This window comes from Plecotus auritus (genome assembly GCF_963455305.1).
Source record: "Plecotus auritus genome assembly, chromosome: X".
NCBI lineage: Eukaryota > Metazoa > Chordata > Mammalia > Chiroptera > Vespertilionidae > Plecotus > Plecotus auritus.
This window is the reverse complement of record NC_137784.1, coordinates 139,977,842-140,004,173: the sequence shown is the minus strand read 5'-3', so window position 1 is coordinate 140,004,173 and position 26,332 is coordinate 139,977,842. Positions and strand designations below refer to the sequence as shown.

General features: G+C 43.9%; 1 protein-coding gene across 1 annotated transcript in view; it reads left to right on the top strand.

Annotated features, from left to right (window-relative positions):
- The window catches only part of JADE3 (jade family PHD finger 3), a gene marked incomplete at both ends in the record, with an annotated part of 48,154 nt that extends 23,064 nt beyond the window's left edge, over positions 1 to 25,090 (top strand). The window contains 7 exons of the mRNA XM_080652765.1: positions 5,365 to 5,555; positions 8,761 to 8,972; positions 14,587 to 14,754; positions 17,208 to 17,324; positions 20,093 to 20,563; positions 22,089 to 22,206; positions 24,177 to 25,090. Coding sequence (XP_080508891.1) covers positions 5,365 to 5,555; positions 8,761 to 8,972; positions 14,587 to 14,754; positions 17,208 to 17,324; positions 20,093 to 20,563; positions 22,089 to 22,206; positions 24,177 to 25,090 — 2,191 coding nt within the window. The remainder of the gene's footprint in view (positions 1 to 5,364; positions 5,556 to 8,760; positions 8,973 to 14,586; positions 14,755 to 17,207; positions 17,325 to 20,092; positions 20,564 to 22,088; positions 22,207 to 24,176) is intronic.
- Between the last annotated feature and the right edge of the window lie 1,242 nt (positions 25,091 to 26,332).

Here is a 26,332-nt window from a genome sequence, read left to right as displayed (position 1 = left end):
TCAGTGGATAGAGCGTCGGCCTGCGGACTGAAGGGTCCCAGGTTCGATTCTGGTCAAGGGCATGTGCCTTGGTTGCGGGCACATCCCCAGTGGGAGGTGTGCAGGAGGCAGCTGATCTATGTTTCTCTCTCATCGATGTTTCTAACTCTCTATCCCTCTCCCTTTCTCTCTGTAAAATATCAATAAAATATATATTTTTTTAAAAAAGATAATGTAGGTTTCATATAGTAAGTCAAGGGAAGAACAGCCCCTAGTCAAAAAGGAACACAAGCCTGCCTCCCACCGCTGTATGTCGTCATCTTGCCTCTCTTCCCCTCACTCTCCTTGCCCCCCTCTCCCCACAGCTCCTTTCTCATTCCAGCAGCAGTCTACCATCTTGCTTTCCATTATGAGAATGCCATGCAGAGTACAGAGCACTGTCATACACACATTTATCTTACTTCAAGTTCACAGCGGTCCTTCGGCAGTTTTTCCAGTACTAGTGCTGTATGAATTGTCTTTCCAGTCACTGTTGCTCCCAAACTTAGCAGCATCAAGCAACTGTGTTATCATATTCATGGATTCCGTGGGTTGGGAATTCAGACAGGGGACAGAGAGATGGCTTATCTCCGCTCTACAATGTCTATGACAGGGGTGGGCAAACTTTGTGACTCGAGGGCCACAATGGGTTCTTAAACTGGACCGGAGGGCCGGAACAAAAGCATGGATGGAGTGTTTGTGTGAACTAATATAAATTCAAAGGAAAGGAGCGGAGGGGAGAGCAAGAGAACCCTCCGCTCTTTCGGCTCCGCGGGCCGGATAGAACAGCCGAACGGGCCGGATCCGGCCCGCGGGCCGTAGTTTGCCCACAGCTGGTCTATGACCTCATCTTAGGAAGACTTAAAGTTTGAGGGTGACTTAGCAGCTGGGGACTGGAATCATCTGCAGGCTTATTCACGAGCATGTCCGTCACCTGGGTTGGCATGATGGAAAGATGGCACGTGGCCTCTTCATGTGGTTTGGCTTCCACACACCATGACAGCCTCAGCATAGGCAGACTTTTTACAAGCTCAGGGCTCCACATACACGTGTTCCAGCAAGCAAGGTGAAAACCGTATTCCCTTTTAAGACCCGGCCTTGCAATTCTCATAGCATCACTTCGGCCGTATTGTGTTGGTGAAAAGAGCCACAGGCCCTCCCGGACTCAGAGGGGGCAGGAGAGGGAACAGACTTCACCACTTGATGCGGAAGTGGCAAAACCACATTGGAGAAGGGCATGTGAGATTTTGAAAACACTGTCTGTCACAGAGGTTGTAATTAATTGTCCCGTTTAATAGATGAGGCATGAAGTCTGGTAGAGAAGCAGGCAGCCCAGAGCAGCAAGATTAACCAGGGGCATCTTGGGAAACTACTAGAGATATTACTGCAAGGGGCTCCTGTTTACTTAGCTTTTAAAACATGTATTTCCAGGCTTTACAACCATGATATTATGATATCTGTGCTGTTCGACAAATGATTCTCCAGTTCGCTCATTAGGAAATGAAGCATAGTCTCTAAATACAAAATACTTAGGTCAACTGAAGCCACACTGAGGACTTACCATACGTAAGACACCAGAAGAGACCATATGTCAGCTTAGAGTGATTGCAGCTTCCTTTCCTTACCTCCTCGGTGTCATAGCAGTGTTCATATGGGCCAGAGGTGGCAGGTAGCTGGCCGGTCCTGAGGAGCAGCAGGTGGGTGGGCCTTCATCCTGTGGGGCTCAGCAGGTGTGGCTGTGGGTCCGTTCACCAAAGCTCAGTTATCAAGAAGGTTACTGAAATGTTCAGTCACACCCAAGCATCCTAATTGAGAACTGCACCTGCTACATCATTCGGACAAAATTGCTCAGACCTCTAGGCTTGTGAGCTTTTGCTGATTTGGTCAGTGGTTTGGTGACCATTCAAAGCGTGCCTCTAGTACCTAGTAGATAGTAGCCAGAGAAGAAAATCCCCCAGAGATAATCCTGATATTTCTTCCAGCTATAGCAATGTTATATGTACTTGATATTAAAGTTCCATTTTTTTAAATTCCAAAATAATATTTTTTTACTAATTCTCATTGACTTTCCCCTCTATCATTATAAATACAAGAATTTCTCCTTGTGACTGTGTACTAACTTTACCTTTTACCCACTCATTTCCTTGCCTTTGGTGTTAACTGGTTTGGTCTATAATCTTTTTATTGTCATATACTCAGTTCTTAGAGTCAGACCTTATTAGTTACATATGAAAATACACATATGAAAAGATGAGTGAGATAACATTATTTATCATTATTATAAATTTTGCATTGAAGTATAATATATACACAGAAAAGTAACCAAAGTATAACTGTATAACTCAATGAATTTTCGTGAATTAAATACACTCATTTAACTGCCACCTAGATGAAGAAATAGAACAGTACCAACAGCCTAGAAGCCCTCCTTCTGTTCCTGCCCACTAACGGACCTCCGCACATAGGTGATCATTTTGCCAGTTTTTGAACTTCATATTGGTCATCATTGTGCTTGTGAGATTCATCCATGCTGTTGCATGCAATATATCATTAAGTTTCACTTCTGTGTCATGTTCCATTGTGTGAATATCCCACATTTTGTTTCTCCATTCTGCTCTTGGTGGATATTTGGGTTGCTCCCAGTTTTCGGCTATTATGAAAAATGCTAATGTGGACATTTTCTTCATCTTTTGGTAGACATATGTTTCCTTTTTTGTGAAGTCTATCCCTAGGAATGGGTTTGCAAGGTCATAGGGTATGTATATGTTCAGCTGTTATATCAGCTGCCGAATGGTTTACCAGAGTGTTGTCCCAGTTCACACTCGCACCAGGAGTGTATGAGAGTTCTGTCTGCTCCACTTCCTTACGATCACAAAGTATTGTCAGGTTTTGGCCAGTCTTCAAGTCTAGCCATTCTGGTAGGTAAAAGTGATTGATTTCAACTTGCAGTTTTGTGATAACTAATGAGGTCGAGAGCCTTTATTTGTCAAGTATCTAATCAAGTTTTTTGCCCAGTTTTTAATGAATGGGGCTATCTGTCTTTTTCTAATTGAGCTGTAGAAGTTTGTTATATACAGGATGGGGCAAAAGTAGGTTTCCAGTTTTGAGTACGCAAAACACAAAGTTTATTCTTGTATTATTTGCTTCACCCTGTATAGTTGATAAAAAGAGGTTTTCCAGTTTCTTCCTTTATGGTTAGTGGCTTTTGTCTTATTTAAAGTATCGTTGCCTACCCCAAAGTTAAAAAGATATTCCCGTTTTCTTCCAGAAGCTTAATAAACATGTTAGTTTAACTTTAAAACACATAGTCTGCCTCATTTCACGTAAAATGTGAGACGATTGAGATGAATAGTTATCAAATATTCTGCCTCTTAGAAAAAGCTGGATCTTGAAAAAAAATCAGAAATTCTGTAATTACCGCACATATGCCATGCGCCAAAAATGCACAGTATATTTAATCTCACAGTCTCTGGAGCGTTCACAGGCTTGTCTTGTCCTTTCCCGTTGGGCTGATTTCAGTTGGAAGCAGGCCTCTGACAGCACTTTCCAAATTTTTAGCTTCAATTAATATTCTGAGGTTCTGCTTTTTTCCTCAAATATTTGTTCCCTTTGGCTTTAAGAACTCTATATGGTAGAAAAATTAACACATACAAATGTGTGTAGTTACCAACTTTATTCAACATATATTATTTGGAATCATAAGCTTTTGGAAGGATGCTTAGGAGGAAATATTTACTCTGTATTTACAGAGTGGACTTGGCCTGTATATATTTATATGTCTTCATATGAATACATTAATGTTTATGAATCTACCTACATATATAGTAACTCTAGAATACAGAAACTGGCTCCAGACAAACAATTTTCATTATTTCATGATGACATACATATCTATTTCTTTCTCTTTTTTTGTTTTAGATGGCCCACCCTGTTCTTTAAAATTGCCAGAGAATAATCATTCAGATTTCCTCTTGGTTATATTTTCTGATGCTTCATGCATACCTAAGACATCAGTTGTAGAATAGGTCATTGGTATGAGAAACTTCTATTTGTTCCCTTGCTTGATTTACTTGCCTTGGGCTCTTAAGTGTTAGAAAGGGTAAGGGGAAATATGGATTTGCTCTGGCTACTGAAGAAGTTGATGGAAGAATAGGAATCTTTACTCCCATCATGTAGCCCTGGCTCAGACTTCTAGTCACTATCATTTATGGCTGAGAAATACCTTAAGTTTGTGTATGTCCACAGCCTCTTGACTTTAACTCATCTACACAAATAGTGAAGAGAATAAATATAACAGCAATAACAATGACATTGTTTTTTATTTAATTTATTGGGGTGACATTAGTTAATAAAATTATTTAGGTTTCTGGTATACAATTCTATAATATAACATCTGAAGAGCATTACGCTAACTGAAATAAGCCAGTCAGAAAAGGACAAGTACCATATGATTTCTCTCATATGTGGAATCTAATGAACAAAATAGACTGAGACTCATAAACAGAGAGCAGACTGACAGCTGTCAGAGGGGGTAAGGGTGGAAAAGGTGAAGGGATTAAGTAAAGAAATAAAAAAATTCATAGACAACAGTATGGGGAGGTAGAAGAGAATATAGGGGGGATAAATGATGGAAGGAGACTTGACTTGGGGTGGTGAACAATGACATTGAACATTTATTTTTTACTATACACTATACTAAGCACTTTATATATTTTATTTCATATACTCACCATAAGAGCCCTAAAAGTTTGATATTATTTTATCATAATTTATGATTATCACCCTTATTTTTTAGCTAAGGAAACTGAACCGTGTAGAAATTAGTTGCCCAAGATCGCCATATAAGTGAGTGGCAGAAAAAAAAAAAAAAACAGGCTTATGTGAATCTGTAGGCCGCACTCTTTACCACCATCCAGTATTGCCTCCATGGCAGAAAAGCACGAGCTTAAATATATCTTTGGTATGGAATCTGGCTGTGCCCTCGTGCAAATGTCACTTCCTCAGTTTCCCCTTGTAAATAAACTTGGTGGCCATTGCACCGAGAACACAAAATGCAACATTTTATCAGAGTGAATGGTACTAGGAACCAGGGAGCCATGAGGATAAATGAAGCATTTCATCCGCAGTCAGTGTTCAGAGATGGCAAAAACGGAATTTGTAGAACCATTTGCTTTCTAGAAAGGAATCTGCCATTCCTCCCAGTGGGCAGAGCAGGAGATCTCCATGGGGTAGAAAGGGAGAGCATTGGGCTCCACTCTATGGCCTGAGTCCCTTTGGGCCCATCAGTCAGTGCCTGCCATCTGTCATTTGTTGATTTTTATTAGTGTCTTTCTTTTGCTTTTCTAGGATTATCGCCGATAAGGTAAAGGATGTTCTGTTTACCCGCCCCCGGAAGTATATCCATTGCTCCATGCCAGAGAACTCGGAGCTTGGCTATGTCAACATCAGGGAGCAGGCGGCGTCTGTGTGCCGATATGACCTGGACGACATGGATATGTTCTGGCTCCAGTCGCTCAATGAAGACCTTGCACAAATGGGTAAGTTGTTTTCTCACAACTGAGTTGTTCCTTGATTCGACATGTGATTTTTTTTTAAAGTTGTCAGAACCGTTGAAATTGCTTTCATCTTGTGGCTTCCTTTCTTTTCTGGCCTTTTTGTGTATTTTCTCCTTGATTTTTATCTTCATGAGGCATAACTAGAAATGCTTAAATATATTGAAATCGAGCAATAACATTTAAATTGGACCTTTTCTTTTTTTTTAAATATATATTTTATTGATTTTTTACAGAGAGGAAGGGAGAGGGATAGAGAGTTAGAAACATCGATGAGAGAGAAACATCCATCAGCTGCCTCCTGCACACCTCCTACTGGGGATGTGCCCGCAACCAAGGTACATGCCCTTGACCGGAATTGAACCTGGACCTTTCAGTCCGCAGGCCGACGCTCTATCCACCGAGCCAAACCGGTTTTGGCTAAATTGGACCTTTTCTTCCCTTATTCATGGCGAATAGCGCAGACCAGGGATGGCATGTAGGTTTCACAAGGCTGTTTCCCAATTCTGAGTGAGAGTGATCATGGCTGACTGGTGATTGGATTTCTGGTTGAGAAGGATTCTGAGACTGGTCCCTCACTCAACCCTGAAAAGCACTCAAATCACTGAACGGGGCTCCGGTAGTGGCCCCTCTCCCACCTCCTCCCAATGGAGAGAAGCTCCAGCTTCAGCATGAACACCACCACAGCTGACAGTTTGATGTGACCACAGCACCTTAATACAATCTTGTCATTTTGCTGCTCAGAATAAGAATGACAGGCCTAAGGCAAAACATCCCCAAAACTGTCGTTAGCTACCTCCAGTGAGTTCTGGCGTTCTCATGCAATTGTCAAAAATAAAATGAAGCAAAAACAAAACTTGGGAGTAAGCATAAAGATAATTTTAGAGAGGCTGTCTACCATACTGTGCCATACCAGCAATGCTGGGAAATCCTAGGCTAAAAGGACACTCACTTCATACTTACACACAACTCTTTCTTACCCTTTCTTACCTGTCTTCAATCCAAGCAGTGTTTAAGGTCCAAGTGGTCCTGCGGAACTGTAGGTGCTTTTTCATTCCTCCATGTGAGATACAGCGAAGGATACATTTGATTTCATTTTTGTTTGCATCACATTTGTTCATTTTCTTCCCTCCATCCTCCTTTTTTCTTTCTTCCTTCCTTCCTTCCTTCCTTCCTTCCGTCCTTCCTTCCGTCCTTCCTTCCTTCCGTCCTTCCTTCCTTCCGTCCTTCCTTCCTTCCTTCCTTCCTTCCTTCTGAATATATATGAACAATAAATTAAAATTGTATTAACCCAGTTTGGCATAATGGTGTTACTTATTCTACCAGTAACCAATACTTACTCCTTGCTTCTTAAAACTCTTCGTTTTATGTCTCTTATTACTCTGCCTTCTGAGAGGAGGGGAGGGTAATTTAGGGTGGAGACCATGAAGAGAGGAAAATAAAAGACAGACAGAGGGAAAATCAGAGTGGAGGGCATAATCAACTGGATTGACAGCTCGATGTGCGGTGTTTATGAACCACATAACATCCATGTACATTACAGCCATTACAGTGCTGCCTTCGCCATGACATCACCCTATAACAAGGTCCCTTTGGGATTTTGCACTTAATTCCCTTTGGATGAGTTTGTTTAAATAAGCTTTTTTATTTAGGGATAGTTTTCGATTTACAGAAAAGTTGTGCATTTAATACAGTTCCTGTGTGCCCCTCACACAGTTTCCGTTTCCCCTAATGTTAACATCTCACTTTACCATGGCACGTTTGTCAAAGCTGAGAAACTAACACAGGTACATTACTATTCACTAAACTCCAGGCTCTGCTGGGATTCCGTCAGTTTTTTTTACTAACGACCTTTTTCTGTCCCAGGATCCATCCCATCCAGGATACCACACTGTAATTAGGCTTGGATGAGTTTTAAAGGAGAATGGCCTTATCTCAAGCATTCCTGTAGGGTGAATGATAATGTAGTGAGGCTAATAAGAGCTTAAGACAAACTTTTGAAAACAACATTAAATTAAGCATTTGGGGGCTCAGATTAAGGAATTTTAAAAATTGAGTGCTTACTACAGACCACCAGGCACTATACTAAGCAGGGTATTAGTATTACCTCATCTCAGCCTCACAAGAAATCAGTGAGTTTGGCGTAATCTTTATTCTACAGATAAGAAAACTAAGCCCTCAAGAGGATACATAACTTGTCAAAGTTTACATAACCAGTATGAGGTCAAGTTGGAATTTGAATTCAAGTGCTCTTATAACCAAACACTATAACTCTTCCACTCTAGAAAATAAAAGTGTAATTTGTCTTGGCCAAAAAAAATGAACTACCTGGGTAGGGTTTTTATTTTATAAGTAGTTACAACATTAAAAGGTAGTTTATGTGGAATTTCAGAGTTTTTAGGATATTTTGTATTACAAATGATGAAGTACAATACTTGGGTAAATTTGTTTGGATCATTTTTTTTAATATATTTTATTGATTTTTTTACAGAGAGGAAGGGAGAGGGACAGAGAGCTAGAAACATCGATGAAAGAGAAACATCGATCAGCTGCCTCTTGCACACCCCCTACTGGGTATGTGCCCGCAACCAGGGTACATGCCCTTGACCGGGATCGAACCTGGGACCCTTGAGTCCGCAGGCCGACGCTCTATCCACTGAGCCAAACCGGCTAGGGCTGTTTGGATCATTTTGAGAATTATTTCTAGTATAATCACATGTACAGTACCTAGAATTTTCTTTTATGACTTAATACCTTTTTTATGAAAATGTCCTTATTTAGTCATTAGATGTGCTCATTGGGACTAATTTGCTAGTGCTGATTTATATCTAAATAGTTATGTGATTCTAATTATTTTCTTACGCTACAAGTTAATGTGTTCAAAATTACAAAGCTCAGTGAAAGTCCTCCCTCACTGGAATAAGAGAGAACGCAGAGAGATTTAGGAAGAGACTGGCTAGGATTTCAATAGAAAATTTAGAAGGGTCAGTAATATTTCCTACGAGGAATACGGTGAAAATATATTTCTCCTTCATGTGCTAAACACTAATATGTGAAGAGAGGTAAGTATTAGAGTAGCTCTAATAAATGATTCTTTGACATCTCCTCACCCCTGTACCAGGCTCACAGTCGGTGATTTGGGAATGACAGCTGGCTGACGAGTTGATGGATTGCTTGTATTTCTGTGCAGGTTGCGAGCCAGTTGATGAAAATCTAATGGAAAAGACAGTAGAAGTCCTGGAACGCCAATGCCACGAAAATATGAAACATGCTATTGCGACAGAGGAAGGGCTAGGCATAGAGTATGATGAAGATGTGATCTGTGATGTGTGCCGGTCTCCAGACAGTGAAGACGGGAATGACATGGTGTTCTGCGATAAGTGTAACATCTGTGTGCACCAGGTCAGTGAGAGTGGAGGCCACCACCTCCCCACGGCCAGCCTTGCTGGAGCTCAGTCATCATCTCGGCACCCACGTCTGGGTAGCAGCTTGCATTTAAGGGGGAAAATGAAAATTTGGCCTCGCCGTTCTTAACAATTCCTTTAGAAGCAATACTTATTATGGTCCCAAGGTGACTTAAAATTTTACCCCAGGGGTTTAAAGCCAGGTCTTTACTATGTCGCTTCATGCCCACGCCATTGAGATTGCCTTGTTCGATACTTTCCCAGTCCCCCCGGAATGGACTCTCTCCTCTGCCTTCAGATCCCTACTACATCCCCAGGTCACACCCATGGTCAGTAACCTTGGGGGTCTACACTTCCTACAGTTGGAAATCCAGACTCCTTATCCTGGAACCCAGAGGCCTCCCCCCTCTCCCAGATATGCCACTCCCAGGAAGCTAGGTCCACTCCACTTTTTTTTTTTAAATATATGTTATTGATATTTTATAGAGAGGAAGGGAGAGGGACAGAGAGTTAGAAACATCGATGAGAGAAACATCGATCAGCTGCCTCCTGCACACCCCCTACTGGGGATGTACCCGCAACCCAGGTACATGCCCTTGACCGGAATCGAACCCGGGGCCTTTCCGTCCGCAGGCCGACGCTCTATCCACTGAGCCACACCGGTCAGGGCCACTCCACTTTTAAAGATCGTAGAATCTAAGGGCTGTAAAAGACTGTCCCACTCCTCAATTTCACAAGTGATACCAGGAGAAGGAAATGACTTTACCCAAGCTCTTACAGCTAGTTATTTGTCATTCTTTCTACCACACTGCCTTTGCAGTTAATGATGATGATGATATTAACATGCTTTTCAGCTTTTTCCTTTTCTTCCTCTACAAGCCCTGTGCTCCAGCAAAATAAGGTGACTCAGGGGAGCACCTTATTCCTGACACTGTCCAGTCCCCATGTTTCAGCCACAGCCCAATTTAAAATGCCTTCTCCCACTTCCAGCTGTCAAAGAAATCTACGTATCTTCCAAGATCTAGTTCAAATTCTTTCTTGAACTCCTCTATCCTAAGTGATTTTTCATTCTTGTGTGTTTCATTAATTTGTCTAGCACAGTGGTCGGCAAACTGCAGCTCGCGAGTCACATGCAGCTCGTGAGCCGCGGTTTGCCGCTCTGTTGACTAATGAGTTTGCCGACCACTGACCTAGACTCTCGATTCCAATAATTACAGGCTGTTGTTCCTTGTGATTAAGCCCCTATCCCAGTGGTCGGCAAACTCATTAGTCAACAGAGCGGCAAACAGCGGCTCCGCAGTTTGCCGACCACTGGTCTAGCATATAGGTACGCAGCACCATCCATGTACCAGGACTGGGCTGCATACTGAAGACACAATCAGCCCAGCCGGTGTGGCTCAGTGGTTGAGCATTGACCCATGAACCAGGAGGCTATGGTTCGATGCCCGGTCAGGGCACATGCCCGGGTTGCGGGCTCGATCCCCCAGTAGGAAGCGTGAAAGGGGCAACTGATCAATATTTCTCTCTCTCCATTGATGTTTCTCTCTCTCCTTCTGAAAAATCAATAAAAACATTATTTAAAAAAACAGTCAGTGATGAAGAGGCAGACATGATCTTCACCCCCAGGAAGATCCGAGTCTGGTGTAGGGACTACAGGGAAAATGCCCTCGAGCATAGTGTGGCAGGTGTTTTGTGGCTAGAAGTCTGTGCTGCCGTGGGAGTGTATAGGAGGGATGGGAGTCAGGGCCAACTTCCCGGCATCCAAGCTGAATCTTGATGGCCAAAAGGAGATGCCGGATACAACAGCAGCACATGTTCAGGCAGAGAGGGGACGTGTTCAGACGGGATAGTGACAGAGCAAAGCACATTGGAGGCAACTCTGAGCAGTTCAGAACTGCACATTGTGGCGGGTGGGGCAGGGAAAGCACAGAGTGAGGGTAGAGAGAGACACGAGGGACACGTGAAGGGCCTTCTCTCACAAACTACGCAGCCTCAGTTTTGTCCCGTCAACGCTGAAGGATAGGATTCGTATTTTAGATCATTCTGGCTACAAAATGTGTAAAATGATTCTGTAACGGGTGATAAACACCAGGGCTTAAGACTTTATTTTAATTACCTGGGCCACCTAATCTAACCTTCTGTGTTAGGAGGCACTCAAAATTATTCTGTGACCAATTGGGTCTTTTTCTTCATTTTGCTTGTGTCCTTTGAATACTGCATTTTAAAATTTATCTTCACTCTACCAGTTATTGTTATTTATATTACACCCTTAGAGAGAAAATCTTTACCATGTAAGTATGAACTCTGACCATGCAAGTTCACAGTCCCTTCTCTGCATTTCCAGAATCTTAAAGCTCTGAAACCGTAAGGTTTGTGCTTAAGTTTGGCACCAAAACCAATTTAGGTAGGGGCAATAGTAGAAGTCACCCAATATGAGGCTTTTCATGGTCTTTAACTTATTTCGTGTAGCCATATATTTTTAGAGAAAGGTTCATGTATTTGGTTATATGGTACTGCCCCTGGTGCCATTGGGGAGTTAGGTAATGTACCATGTATGTGCTCTATTACTTTCCTAAGATCTGAGCAGTCCTGCATGTCCTAATTTTTCTCACTTTAGGGTTTTCAGATAAATGATTGTGGATCTGTAGTAAGCTTGAAGGGAATAGTGCAAAGGCCATCTTTACATATTTTCAGTTTGTGCTTCACAGTTGGGATAAAATATTAAGGAATTGTTTTTGGGTTCTTTGACGAACGATGCAATGTAGCATAATAATTCTCCTCGAGAGCATTTTGTTCGTTTTGAAAACATATCTAGTAATGACTGTAAATGATGCCCTTTCATCACATAGAAAAAGATGACAGTAACACCCGACCCGGCCTAGCAGAGTGTAGCTGGTATGTATTGACGCTGGATGTTGCGCCACATAAAGTTTCATATAAAAAAGATTCTTCCATAGGGAGAAGATTCACTGGAGTTCTGAAGAGCTTCTTGGGTTAGAGCTCCCTCTGTTGACGGAAAAGTGACTTAAAATGATTTGGAAGTTTTGGTTACTCAACAGAATCTTGAACATCTATATTTAGTAAACATAATTTTGCCTCTTTACTGCCACCATATTATGTCAAGTGTTTGTTCCTCTGTACCTATAATACACTTAGGGTCAGTACTTTAGAAGAGAGATTTGCATCAATAGACTTCAGATTTTAGCAAGGAACTTGGAATTTTTTTCATTAAAACTATGAAAATTGAGATCATTCCAAGTCCCTTTATATGTTCCAGTGTCTGCTTCTTAGCCCAGGTATTGAATACTCAGACTGAGACCTAAATTAATTGCCTGAAGGTACATGCTCATAGTTTTTTATATCTGTCATGTACTAGTACATCATGTCTGGCAGGGTTTATGCCCCTGAAATCATGTCGGAAAACATATGTTCATGTACGTGTGCAATTTTCTCAAGAGAGTCCACAGCTTTCGTCATTTGTGGTCTAGAAAAAGTTGAGAACCGCTGCTGTGAAATAGAAGCTTCTGTGGTCCTGTGACCGTGAGTAAGTGTACACAGGCTCCGTGAATGATTTTCTACCCAATAGAATGGCCGGCAGATAAAGGTGTTCCTGGAACCAGCGCTGTCTTCTGCTGGAAGAGGCTCTGCTTCAGGGAAGAAGCTTCCTTTACTTTCCTGGTGATCTTTCCGGGCCTCCGAGAAAGAAAAGATTTAAAAGTTAAGAACCCTAAATGCCCTGCTGTGGTGAGAGCAGCCGGGTTGGAGTCCAGCCTCAGTTCTTGAGCTAAATTAATTCGTTCTACCGAACCACCAGCTCGGGCTTTGCATAGAGAGAGAGAGAGCATTTGAGATAAGTTGACGATAAAGGACCTACCTCCAGTGACCTTAAAATCTCACTGAGGAGATGAAGCATAATAGCCTAAGTAGAGAAGACACTACGTGACACAGACTACGTACCTGGTGAGGGACACTACAGGGCAGAGGGCGGGGATCAAGAAGTGACCTGAGAGGCGAGGCGAGGCGAGGAGCAGCAGGCTGCAAAGCAGGGTCCAGCGAATGTTTTCTTGGAAGAGCCAGATCGTAAATATTCTAGACTTTGAGGGCCACATACAGTTTCTGGTACATTTTTTAAACATCCCTTTTAAAATATGAAAACTATTCTCAGTTTGTTGGCCTTACAAGACAGGCCTGGAGTAGTTTGCCCAACCTCTGGTTTAGAGGGGGTGAGGGTAAGAGCAGAAGGAATTTCTAGAGGGTCTGTTGCTATGCAATGGTATGAAATCATTGTTTTAATAAGAATAATAGGACAGACAAATAGAGGAAGGACTGAAGGTGTGAAGGGAGAGGAAGAGAATTCAGAAATTGCCGAAACCGGAATGGCTCAGAGGATAGAGCGTCGGCCTGTGGACTGAAGGGTCCCGGGTTCGATTCCGGTCAAGGGCATGTACCTTGGTTGCGGGCAGATCTGCAGTGGGAGGTGTGCAAGAGGCAGCTGATGGATGTTTCTCTCTCATCGATGTTTCTAACTCTCTATCCCTCTCCCTTCCTCTCTGTAAAAAAGCAATAAAATATATTTTTTTAAAAAAAAGAGAATTCAGAAATAAATCAATCTAAACATGCATGATATGATGACTTGGATGGCGCAATTATGGTGGGGATGGCAAGGAAGGTCAGAGTCTAGGGGTCACTCGGTAGGGCGGCCTAGCAAGCCCCAGGGACAGTAGATGAAGGAACGTGGATAACATGAGCCCAAGGATTTGGATCTGGAAGGTGGGAAGCGTGGTGATATGGAGAGAGAGAGTCTGGAAGAGGGCCAGTTTGGTGGGAGTGTGACGCACGCAATGGCAACTATTGTTCACTTCTGTCTGAGCTGTGGGTGAACCTCCTGGATCGGGCGCAGAATTGGAAGCTGCCATGGTGAGGCAGTCAGTAGTGGAGGCTGGGCCAGACCACACGGGAAGCCAGGTGGCCCCAGGTTTGGTCTCTGATGGTGAGAGTGGAGCAGTAAGAGGGGGAGGATGGGCAAGATCGCAGGGAGCGGAAGGGAAATCTAGAATCTCCAAGCTAATCTCCCGCCTCTCCCCAGTAATTCATCTATTTATTTGTCCGACTTGATTCCATCCAGGATCTGAAGCAGCTTCCAGAACTCATTATGGAGTATTGTGATTAGTCTAATATTATATTCAGTTCAGGATTTATTCCCAAGGCCCTTTTTCTTCAACCCAAGCAAATAATTGCTACAATTTGTGGCATGTTTTTATGCACCAGGCACTGTTGGCTCTCTACACATCAGCTCTTTTGCTCCTCAGAACTTTCACTGTAATTATCTTTAATACTTTTTTTTTCTTGATCACAACACTGCATGGCGTGTAGGAGTTAGTCCATAAATAAATGACTGACTATAATAATCACTGAGGAAGCTTTAGAAAACTGGGGCAAAAAGAAAAGAAATATGTAATTCCCAAACTCAGATAGCAGCTTGTCTTATTCTGTTGTCCTTAAAGTCAGTTCCCATACACAGACAAGCTGATCTTATCAACTGTGCCAGAGAGCAGACACAGACCCTGGTGAGGAGATGCTAACCACGTCCCCGCTTCTCCTCCTCCCTCCAGGCCTGCTACGGCATCCTCAAGGTGCCCGAAGGCAGCTGGCTGTGCCGCTCCTGCGTCGTGGGCGTTCCCGCGCAGTGTATGTTATGTCCAAAGAAAGGTGGGGCCATGAAGACCACCAAGACCGGGACTAAATGGGCTCATGTCAGCTGTGCCCTGTGGATTCCAGAGGTGAGAACTCATCCGGGCCCGTGAGGTCATTGCTCCAGAGATAGAGAACCATGCAGTGTGCTCTCTTTCTGTCTGCCCAGCACTGTGTTGTAGCCTCAGCATTCATCCCAGTCTATTCCTGAGTAGTATCCCATTGGATGGCTATGCCGCGATTTCTTTTTTTTTTTTTTAATATATTTTATTGATATTTTTACAGAGAGGAAGGGAGAGGGATAGAAAGCTAGAAACATCGATGAGAGAGAAACATCGATCAGCTGCCTCCTGCACACCCCCCACTGGGGATGTGCCCGCAGCCAAGGTACATGCCCTTGACCGGAATCGAACCCGGGACCCTTCAGTCCGCAGGCCGACGCTCTATCCACTGAGCCAAACCGGTTTCGGCTATGCCGTGATTTCTTGATCCATTCCCCTTCCACAGACATTTGAGTTGTTTCCAGTTAGAAGCTATTAAGTGAGCAACAGCTCTTTTCACCATTGTGCTGGGTGCCCTTTGATTCTTGAAGCTCTTTTGGGAACTTGGACTCAACATTTCCTTAAAACATTCTTTATTCAGAACTCCCTCCCTCATTTAATCTTGTTTTTTAGTTCCTAATATTTCCTGATGGGTTGTGTGCATACTCAGTTGATTAAAAGGGGCTTCTAGACATAACTTACTTCTTAGGGCTGCCCTTTTTATTAACCCGTTTGGACATCCCACTCACATCCTCTTCCCCCAACCCCTATCCAAGCCAGCAAACTTGCCAGTTTTAACTGTAGGACAAGATAGACTGCAGAATTCAGTTCATGGTGGAGCTGATGACTCTATATCGGCAGTTCATTCTCCTTTAAAACCTTCCTGGCTTTATTCTTGTGTCAGTTCCAGGCGGAGGTATTCAACAATCGAGCTCACAGAGCTAAACTGAAAGTTCTAGATACGTATTGTAATATTCTTAAGGCTATAGAAGTCAGTATATTCAAAGATATTTGATTAGTGGTTCCTTTTTCTTCCTAAGAACATCCATCTTAAAGACATACAAAATGAACCCTCAGGTTTCTGACTGAGAGTGACTATTTTCCAGCAGCAAATCCCCCAACTAATAGAGCAGCTCCCTCAGGAAGAGTTCTTTAAAAGTCAAAGAAGCCTTCTCACCTATTGACATTCTCCTAGAGCAGGGGTGGGGAACCTCTTTCCTGCCGAGGGCCATTTGGATATTTATAACATCATTCTCGGGCCATTTAAAATTATCAGCTTAACAATTAGCCTGCTGTATTTGGTCAGACATTTCATTAACTCAGCCCTAATGCTTTGGAAGGCCCCTGTCTTAATGGTTCCTAGTGCCTTTGGGGCTGCCAAAGACCTCTCTGATCTTCCTGCTGTTGGTTTCTTGATGTGGGCAGAGTTTGTACCAGTTTAACCATCCTTATTCAACAGGCTTTCACTTTTTAAAGTTGTGTCTGCCTTAGAAACGCATGTACATATTTGAACTTTAAAAAAAAGAAGGAAAACACTTTATTACCAGAAGTTGCTTGGCCTCTGATTTTCATGGAGGGGGGAGGAATTCCATCTTTTTCACTTATTTTTCTTTCCTTTTTTTCCATCTTTTTTAAAACATTTTCAGCACTCTCCCAAAGACCAATTTCACTTCGAAGCTACTTGGGCTGAGGGAGTAAAGTAAGCTAATGATAGATACGTGATTTTAAAGACTTCAGTCTACAAATGTTATTATCCTTACCCTTCCTACTTCTGTACTACAATCCCTTCGTTATACACATTACTGCTGCTTTCCAACAGTGGCGTGCTTCTGTGTAAGCCAAGCTGAAAGGCTTGTTGCTGCCTCTGGTTTTCATCCTTAGCTGATTGAATGGAAAAAAAGCAAAGCCTGTGGCACCGTGTCTAACAGGATAGGTGCTGGATTTTGTGAATTTATATTCCTTTCCTTAGGAACTTCCTTTGGTTCCTAAGTAAAGTATAGACATCTTTGATTCCCTAAGGTAACCAAGCCTTCACTCCTGCCCTTTCATTCTATATATAAACCACTTACAGCCAAAACCGGTTTGGCTCAGTGGATAGAGCATCGGCCTGTGGACTCAAAGGTCCCAGGTTCGATTCCGGTCAAGGGCATGTACCTTGGTTGCGGGCACATCCCCAGTAGGGGGCGTGCAAGAGGCAGCTGATCGATGTTTCTCTCTCATCGATGTTTCTAACTCTCTGTCCCTCTCCCTTCCTCTCTGTAAAAAATCAATAAAATATATTAAAAAAAAAAAAAAACCACTTACATTCTGGAAATGATTTAAGGTCTGAGCAGTGACTAGAGACAAGTTTTATTTATTCTTGGTTCCATGATAACCTCAAGAGACATGGCTCGCCTCATTGTTTTGATGTTCTGAGCTTCATGTAACATCACTTGTGCTTTGTGAAAGGTACCGTGGGAATACCTGGGTGTGTCTGTCTTATGGTGGTATTTTATTTGTAGGTCAGCATTGGTTGTCCCGAAAGGATGGAACCAATCACAAAGATCTCCCACATCCCACCCAGTCGCTGGGCCTTAGTCTGTTACTTATGCAAAGTGAAGACAGGAGCGTGCATTCAGGTAAGTCCCTATGAGCAGTGGTGGAGCAGGCTAACACCGAACCGCCAGGCTCTCCCTCCCCGTGACAGCATCCTGTTAACTTGCTCCAGATCTGGGGTCTGCCACTCCAACAAGCAATGCTGGGTCTTGTCCTGGGAAGTGGTGGACCCCAACGGCCCTTTTCATTTTTAAAATTCATTTTTGTATCTGGCAGAATTAGTTATTTCATCTTGCTTTTTTTTTTCAATTTTTTTCCTACTGATAACATTTATTTTAACTACAGCACGTTAACAACTATAAAGGAATAAAATTTTAAGGAAAACTATTCCCACGGGGTCTGCTACCTTAACACATTGCCTGTTTATGTTTTCCTAAGTTCTCTCCTGGTTGCTCCCCATATGTGAGCCCCTTGAGGGCCAAGGTTGTGTATCATTTTTTGAATTTCCCCTAGCATGAAAGAGAGTGCCTACCCGTTATCAGTGCTCAATTAGAGTTTATTGGATAAATATATTGTATTATAGATTAGTTTGTAACATGAATTCTCCCCACTAAAAAAATAAAATATTTTTCATGTTTTAATAATTGTTAGTCCTTCTGTACTAGCACATTGAATTTATATCCATTTATTAACTTATTTTTCTTAATGCAATACCTGCATTTTCCCCTTATTTTTGCTGTTTTAAAGGATGGGTTTTTTTATTACAATTAGTAACTGGCAGCATGACTAAGGTAAGAAAAAAACATTTCAAGGAGAAAGAAAAGTTCATTGTGTAAAATGCTGCTAAAGTAAGAAGAGGACTACAAATTGACCCCTAAATTTAGTACTGTGACTATTGGTAACCTAGATGAGCAGTTTGGGTGGAGTGGTGAGAGCAAAAGCTACATAGCTGTGAGTCAGGGCAAAGAAATGCACTAGGAATAGTCCAGAAAAGTGAGGGAAGGAGGTCTTTGAGATGGAAGAAATAACAAATGTGTGTGCATACTTGTTAACATAGAACATAGCAGTATACATGCAAAGGTAGTGATCCAGTGGAGAGGAAAAACTGCTGGAGCAAGGTTTTCCATTGCTGAGAGATAATGGAGTGGTGGCTTTAGGCAAGAACAGGTAGTTCTTCCCAGGTAACAGCCTTGAAGGCAAAGTGTGTAGGTAGATGTGCTGCTGGGAGTCTGCAGAAGTGCTCTTGGTTATGTTAACTTCCTCAGGCAGGAAGCAGGAGCGGCAGGTGAGAGTGAGGATGTGGGTGGGCCTAGAAGTGTGAGGAGAAAAGAAGTGTGAAATAGTTTTATAGTCTGAGTCAGTGCCAGGCTGCATTAAAGACCCTCCCCCAGGAGAGCCTGTGCATGTGTCCTGACCAGGAATCGAACCATGACGTCCTTCCTGGTTCATAGGTCAACGCTCAGAAGAACTGGTGGCTGCTGTTGGAGCTAGAGTTTAGTGATCAAGTTTTGAGAAAATTGCTCTGGTGCCACCCATTTGTCTGTTCATGGATTATTGGGGATTAAGGGCAAGAATTTCTGAGAACATGTGCACCAGGCCCTTGGTGTTCCAGGCAGGCATCATCTCATGAATGAATAAAGAAATGTGGTATATCCCTACAGTAGACCATTATTTGGAGATTATTAATGCACATTGACATTTAAAAACCACATGTATTCTGTTTAGTTATTACTAACCTGAGGGGTTCAAATCACTAACTTCCTCCACAAATTAGCTCATTTTTGTTGAACCAGACGTGTTTTCCGGTTTTCTTTCACTTACTCAGACGCATTTTTGGAGCACCTACTTGTTCAGTAGTTGATGGCAATGCATAAGGAATGGCACAGCTTCTGTCTTTAAGCGCTATGGCCAGGGATTTGACGTTTATTATACTATAGGTATAGTGTGGAAGTACCATTATAAAATATACTAGTGGCCCGATGCACAAATGAAGATTCGTGCAAGAATGGGCCTTCGTTCCCCTGGCTGCCAGCACCGCCTTTGCTCTGGCCGGAGCCACCTTTTCGCTCCGGCCCAGAGCCGCCTTTCTGCCTTCCCATGCTGCCCAGAGGCCCAGAGCAGCTGGGGTGGTGTGGAACACCTGCGTTGTTGCCATGGCGACAATGCAAGCGTCCTGCCCCATCCCTGGCCACTCGGTGCCTGTGTATGCAAAGTAACCCACCATCTTTGTTGGGTTAATTTGCATACTCACTCCTGATTGGCTGGTGGGAGTCACGAAGGTACGGTCAATTAGCATGTTACTCTTTAATTGATTTCAGAGAGGGAGAGAGAGATAGAAACATCAACGATAAGAGAGAATCATTGATCGGCTGCCTCCTGCAGGCCCCAACACTGGGCATCAAGCCCACACCCGCAACCCAGGCATGTGCCCTGACCGGGAATCGAATCGTGACCTCCTTGTTCATAGGTAAATGCTCAACCACTGAGCCATGCTGGCCAGGCAAAAGTACCATTATAGTAGCATAGCATATGGTAGTGTGGGAGACAGACTAGGTATAGCATGACTCTTCACAGGGGTCAAGGAAGACGTCTCAGACAAACTTGGTGCTGCGTTAAGCCTTAAAGAGGAGTTTGAGATTTGGGGGTGTTGGTTGTTTGCCTCTGTTTTTGCCGTTTTCTATAACAGCAGATTTCCTGGGGTACATTCAAAGCCTCTGTCATGGTCAATTTAGGACCAGCTTTCCCCCTGTCTTCCCTTTGCTTCCCATGGGGGCCCAGTGTAGGCCCAGGGATACAGGGCTTCCCCTTTCCTCCCAGCCCCTCTGCCTTAACACCCCTTCTCTCCCTGTAGTGCTCAGTGAAGACCTGCACCACTGCCTTCCATGTCACCTGTGCCTTCGAGCACAACCTGGAGATGAAGACCATCCTCGACGAGGATGATGAAGTGAGATTTAAGTCTTTCTGCCTGAAGCACAGCCAAAGCAGGCAGAAACTTGGCGAGACCGAGTACCCGCTCTGCTGGGCTGAAGAGCAGAGCCAGGCCAAGAGCGAGAAGACCAGCCTGCGGGCGCAGAAACTGCAGGAGCTGGAGGAGGAATTCTATAACCTGGTCAAGGTGCAAGATGTGGCCACAGAGCTGGGGCTGCCCATACTAACTGTGGACTTCATCTACAACTACTGGAAACTGAAGCGGAAGAGTAACTTCAATAAGCCATTGTTTCCTCCGAGGGAGGATGAAGAGAAAGGCTTAGCGCAACCAAAAGCGGAAAGTATTCACACTCGCATGAGCATGTTCATGCATCTACGGCAGGACCTGGAGCGGGTAAGGTGACCGGCTGTGACTAGTGGGTAGGCCTCCGTCCTCATAGAAGCGGGGGTCCCACTTCCAGGTTTTGTTAAGGTCACCTCATTTATGGTGTGGGCTTCTGTGTCCTGATATTCTGATTTCATTGTGGCCCCCAACCTTGGACTCTGTTTAAATTTTGGCAGGCATATTCAGGGAATTAGACAGCCCTCAACTTATATCCTCTGTGAAATCTGAAATGCTTTCTCATTTGGTTCACGTTTTGTTCACCATTGAGCCTAAATTGGCTCAGTTATGTTTTACTGACACGCTTAAGACTGCAAGATTCCTAAGAAAGAACGAATTTTGGTCAGGAAAGCGCTAGATCAGAGTTTCTCAAACTCGGCACTGTTAACATTTGTACTAGATAATTCTTTGTTGTAGGAGACTGTCCTTTGTTGTAGGAGACACTGTAAGATGCTCGGCAGAATCCCTGCTCTCTGCCCACTGGATGCTAGTAGCAACCCCCCGTACCCAGCTGTGACAACCAAAAACATGTCCACATAATTCCATTTAACTCGTGATGTGTGTATATTGGGTAGCTACTAAATTGGTACTACAGGGGTTCAAACATAAGCTAGGCTCTGTTGTTTGCCTTAGAGAATTTTATAATCTATAATAATGAAAGCGTAATATGCTAATTAGACCGGACATCCTTCTGGAAGAAGCTGGGGCTGCAAGGGAAGCCCGGGCCCCGGGTGCCAGAGGGAAGCCGGTGCCCGCAGCGGCGGGAAGGAAGGCCCACTCTTGCACGAATTTCCTGCCTCGGGCCTCTAGGCCTGTATAATTATAGAGATGGCCTGGTTTTTTCTCCGCTACCAGAATTTGGAAGGAAACTAAATTTTCACTTTAAATTTTCACTCACATATATTGCACTTACTGTGTATAAGTATTAAGTCATTTAGTCCTTACATGCCTGTGAAGAAAGTGTTATTATTATCCCTACTTACTGATGAATAAATTGGGGTGCAGAAAGGCTGAGTACTTTGTCCAGGTGGGCGCATCACACAATGAGGATTTCACCCTTCTAGCTGTGAGCCAAAAGGTCACTTCCGGTTTCCTAGCAGACTTCTCTCCCGCTGGCCCAGCGCTCCTTAGGAAATTGTACTGGATCCAGCATTGCCACTGTTTACCCAGGCACCTAAAGGGAAGGCTGAAATGTGAAATCATCATTCAGTCTTCCCACCCGAGTGTGCAGATGAACATGGAGCCCAGGACACGGCAGGGAGAGGAGGTTTCCGGAGGCGGCTCTGAAACGTTGTGCTTGTGCTGCTGCTTGACATGGGAGCCGTGATCCCATGACTGTCGGTGCTGTGTGCATTGCTCTGGAGTGACTCTCGTGCAGCTTTTGGATTGCGGCTTCTCTCCTCGCCAGCTCCTCCCCCGCCCCCCCTCGCTGCCAGCCCATCTGGCTTTAGTTGTCTAAATTTTAGCGAAGCAACTTGAATTGTCAGATTTGCATAGCATAACAAAAATCTCTTCTCGCTGGGGGTTGGGCTTTCAGGTCCGAAATCTGTGCTACATGATAACCAGACGAGAGAAGCTGAAGCTGTCATACAACAAAGCACAAGAACAGATCTTTGGCTTGCAAGTCCAGCTGCTTAACCAGGAAGCGGCCGAAGGTAACGTCTAAATCAAAGATATTCTAGAAAATGCACAGATTCTGGTTGCATCCCAGTTCAACAGTTTAAACTGTATGTCAATTGTTTCACTTAAAAAATCTTTTAAAATTCTTGTCCAGTATCTCATTTGTTCTAGTCCAACCCTGATATAACATGGCCCGTTTAGCTGTCGCCTCATGACAGGAAATCCCAGGGTGGGGTTCAAGGAGTTGCATGTCTGAGGCAGGTGATCTAGGCCCCAGGCAGATGTTCGGAGCGATTAGATGGAGCCATGACATTATTTTGTAATTATTGGATTTATTTAGAAATCAAGAAGACAGTATCTAATCCTAGTTTCCAGAAAACATTTCGTTCCAGTGTTAGCCATCATAACAATAGTCTGTTAAAACAAATCCGTAGCTAGAAGTTAGGAGATCTGGGTCCCTATCTCTTTATTTATTCGCTGACACAGGGGTAGGCAAAAGTAGGTTAATAATAAATAATACAGTAATTAATAAATAATATAAGAATAAATTCGGTTTCGCATACTCACAACGGTAAACCTACTTTTGCCAACCCCTGTAGCTGTTGAGCACCTACAATGGACTAAAAACTGAGCTAGAAGATAATCAGCGAGACAGAATCCCTGCCTGCAGGGTACGCTGCCCATGAATGAGAGAGATTGGTGAACATGACAGTGCCCTAGACCTGGGAGCTTGGCTGGAATGATGAGTCATGTTCAGTGACGTGTGTGTAGCCTCCCTGACCTCATGTAACACAGAAGTTGGTGGCAGAGCTTGGGCAAGCAGGGGTCACTGAGCAGAGTGTGCAGAATCCAGCTCCTGCCGAGGGCCAGCCGTAGAGCAAGAGAAACACCCAGAAATTAGGTATTACGTAGGCATCAAGGGCTCGGGGTATTTTTTAGTATCATGGGTCCCAACAGAATGGTGTAGCAGGAAGCAACAGGGCTTCTTAGCCACGAGAGCACCATGACAGACAAGACAAGAAGAACCAAAAGACAGCAGGGAGGAGCCCCTGCATGCTACATGCTGTTGGTCCCTAGACCATGTGGCTTCTGATCGGTGGGAGCCAGCCCCATAACTGCTCGTGGCATCAGCCCCTGGTAGAGAAGCGGGCTGCAAGTGTTCAACATGGACCCTTAGGGGACAAATTCTATCCATTGGGGCACCTAATAGCTGTCCTCTCTGTCTGACATTTTTGCGAGGCTACATTAAGATGGTAATAGGCAAAGGTCAAGTCCCTATGCAAGAAGGGGTTGTCTGGTAGTACTCTGCATTTCAGAGCACTCAGAATCAGAGAGAGGAACACCGGTCCTCAATGACTGTACATTGCATAACCTGGTGACTGACTGCCAGCGCTCCCCAGACTAAACTTACTGCAAGCCATTGGCAGGCATGTCGTGATTCTTTCCCGCCAGGACATAAAATACATGGGACCCACCCATTACCATTTCCATTGATGCCATGTTAAAACCTACACTCACGTATTCTTCACCCACCAAAGCCTGAGCTGTGTTCCCAAGGGTTGACGTCTGACCTGCTTCAAAACGGCCAGGGGAGATTGGAGGATGGGATCTGAAATGTTTCAGTTTAGGGCACATGCTAAGTTCCGTGCTGTACCCACACACAGGCACACACGTACAGATAGACAAATAGGGAGGCCCTGTTTGTGTGTCATTGCTAGCGCCATTCTTTTCAGACATGGGAAGGGCACAGATGGGATGTCGGAGGCAGCACACTAGTCCTTGTGATCATTTTACAGACGCCAAGAGCGGAGGTGAGGTTGCTGAGTTGCCCCTGCCCCAAGCTCTAGGTCAGCTCCCTCCCGCTGCCATGCCATGATGTACATCCATGTCAAAGTCAGGTGCTTGTTCGACCTTTGGAAAATGCATATGTGAATGCACTCTGCCATCAGCATGTACGTCGTTATTTGAATCAGTTGTTAAAATGAATCTTTCTTTTTGATCTCAGGACTTCCTTTGACAAGTGCACTAGAAAACTCATTGTTTTACCCACCACCGAGAATTACCTTAAAGTTAAAAATGCCCAGATCAGCCCCGGAAGACTGCCGAAACAGCTCCGCAGAGACTGATCATGGACCCCTCTCTCCTGGCAGCAACTCCCCTGTTCACAGTATGGGGAGCGCACAAGTGCCTCAGGAATCACTAGAAATGAGAGTGAAATCCCACCCGAGGCATCCATTAGAGAGCAACAATCACTGTTTCCTGACCGGTCTGGGCCTTTCTAGGAGTGAATCAAAGGATCCTAGTCCGGCTTGGATGACTCCATCTCCGGAGTCCTATCAAGGGCAGTCACTGGGGAAACCTCTGGTCCTCCAAGCTGCCCTGCATGGACAGTCCTTAATTGGAAATGGGAAAAAACATTCTCACTCCAAGTTTGCCAAATCCAATGGCCTGGAGGGCAGCTGGTCTGGGGATAGCACCCCAAAAGACAGCTCCAGTGAAATGTCATGTGGCCAGGATTCCATGCTCAGCTCCCACCTGGCCAGTCAGGGCAGCTTTAGAAAACCTACCGTGGAACACTTCAGCCGGTCCTTTAAGGAGTCCACCACCAGGTGGGTGAGGACCACAGAAGGCCTCCAGTGCTATGGGAAGCCAGCCAAGAAGGTTAGCCCCAGGGAGCAGCTCTGGGGCAAGCAGCTTGCCAGGCGTTCTGCAGGGAAAGCTCCATATCAGGAAAACGATGGGTATTGCCCAGATTTGGAGCTGAGTGATTCAGAAGCAGAAAGTGATGGGAATAAAGAGAAAGTCAGGGTAAAGAGAGAGGGCTCAGGCAGGGAGAGGCCTCCCCGTGACTCTAAACGGGATCGCCGTGGTAAAAGAAAGAGGACCTATCCCCTCTCCCGCAGTTCAACGCAAAGGTGATTAACAACTTCCGAGAACAGCTCAGTCTCTGCCTTTGCCTTGTGTGTTGTAGAAACCCCATACACCAAAAAGATTCTGGCATGTGTTGGGGAGGCATTTTGGTGAAAAGAATAAAAACGTTTCCACAGTTAATTGTTTCTGAACCAGTTTCAAGTCTAGTTTTCATAAGCACATTATGAGAATTGCAGATTGCCCCAGAGTTTTTTTTTGTAGAGACTATTGAGAACAGCTGGGCCCAGAGTATTTATTCAGTAAATACTTCAAGGCGGCTTTCCAGTTATACCAACATGTTGATGTGCATACGTATTGAGAATTCTTGCATTGTTAATAAGTTTGCAAGAGGCCGCGATTATCAGACACTAAAACTACTTATCCTTTGAAGCTACAGCACGGGACTCCTAGAGCTCCTGTCTGTAGGAAGTTTCTAACTCGACTGGCATCTGAAAACCCTCAGGGAAAGACCAGGGACCAACATCTCAGATACTGTCAAACCCACTGCCCTCTTCCTTTGCTCTGCACAAGGTTGAGTTCCTTTCAGAGGACCTTAATTTACCAGTTCAATACTACTAACGCGTCTACGTGTCCAGTGCCTGTCCCGAGACTTCCTTGTCGGGGACACACTTGTAACTATCTCACCCAGCTAACAAGCAGAAAAAGCTAACTTGTGGCTAGTGTTTACAAAAGTACTACTTCCGAGGAAAGTGCTCTGATTCTCTCAGTGCGAAAGATCCCAGAGCCTTTCCCAAAGTGAGACCATTTCTGGGGGATTTGTACCAGGTCAGGGGTTTTGTGTTACCGTTTTCAAGTGAATCTGACTTAAATAAGTTTGGCTGATAGTTTTTGTATACCTGCTTTAATGTTTATAAAAATTTTATTGAGGTATAATTAAAATATAATAAAACGCACAGAGGTTGAGTATTCTTACCTGCTTTAATTTTGAAACAGATTTTTTATTGTCAAACAATTTGAAAGCATGTGTTTAACACATGGATATAATTTAGCTTTGTACCAACTTTGAATCGGAATCCGTTTTCTAAACAAAAAGGCTGGAGCCATTTTTCAGAAGTTGCTTATATCGTGTTCCCAAACTATCAGCCTTGATTAATTTCTGGGAGAAAGAGAATAATTACATTTGGGGGAGGGATAAGCATGTCTGCTTCCCATCTGAAGAAAGGGAAAACATTACAATTTTTAAAATGTGAAGCCAACTATAATTCTCTGCTCTCTTTTCTTCTTAGCCTT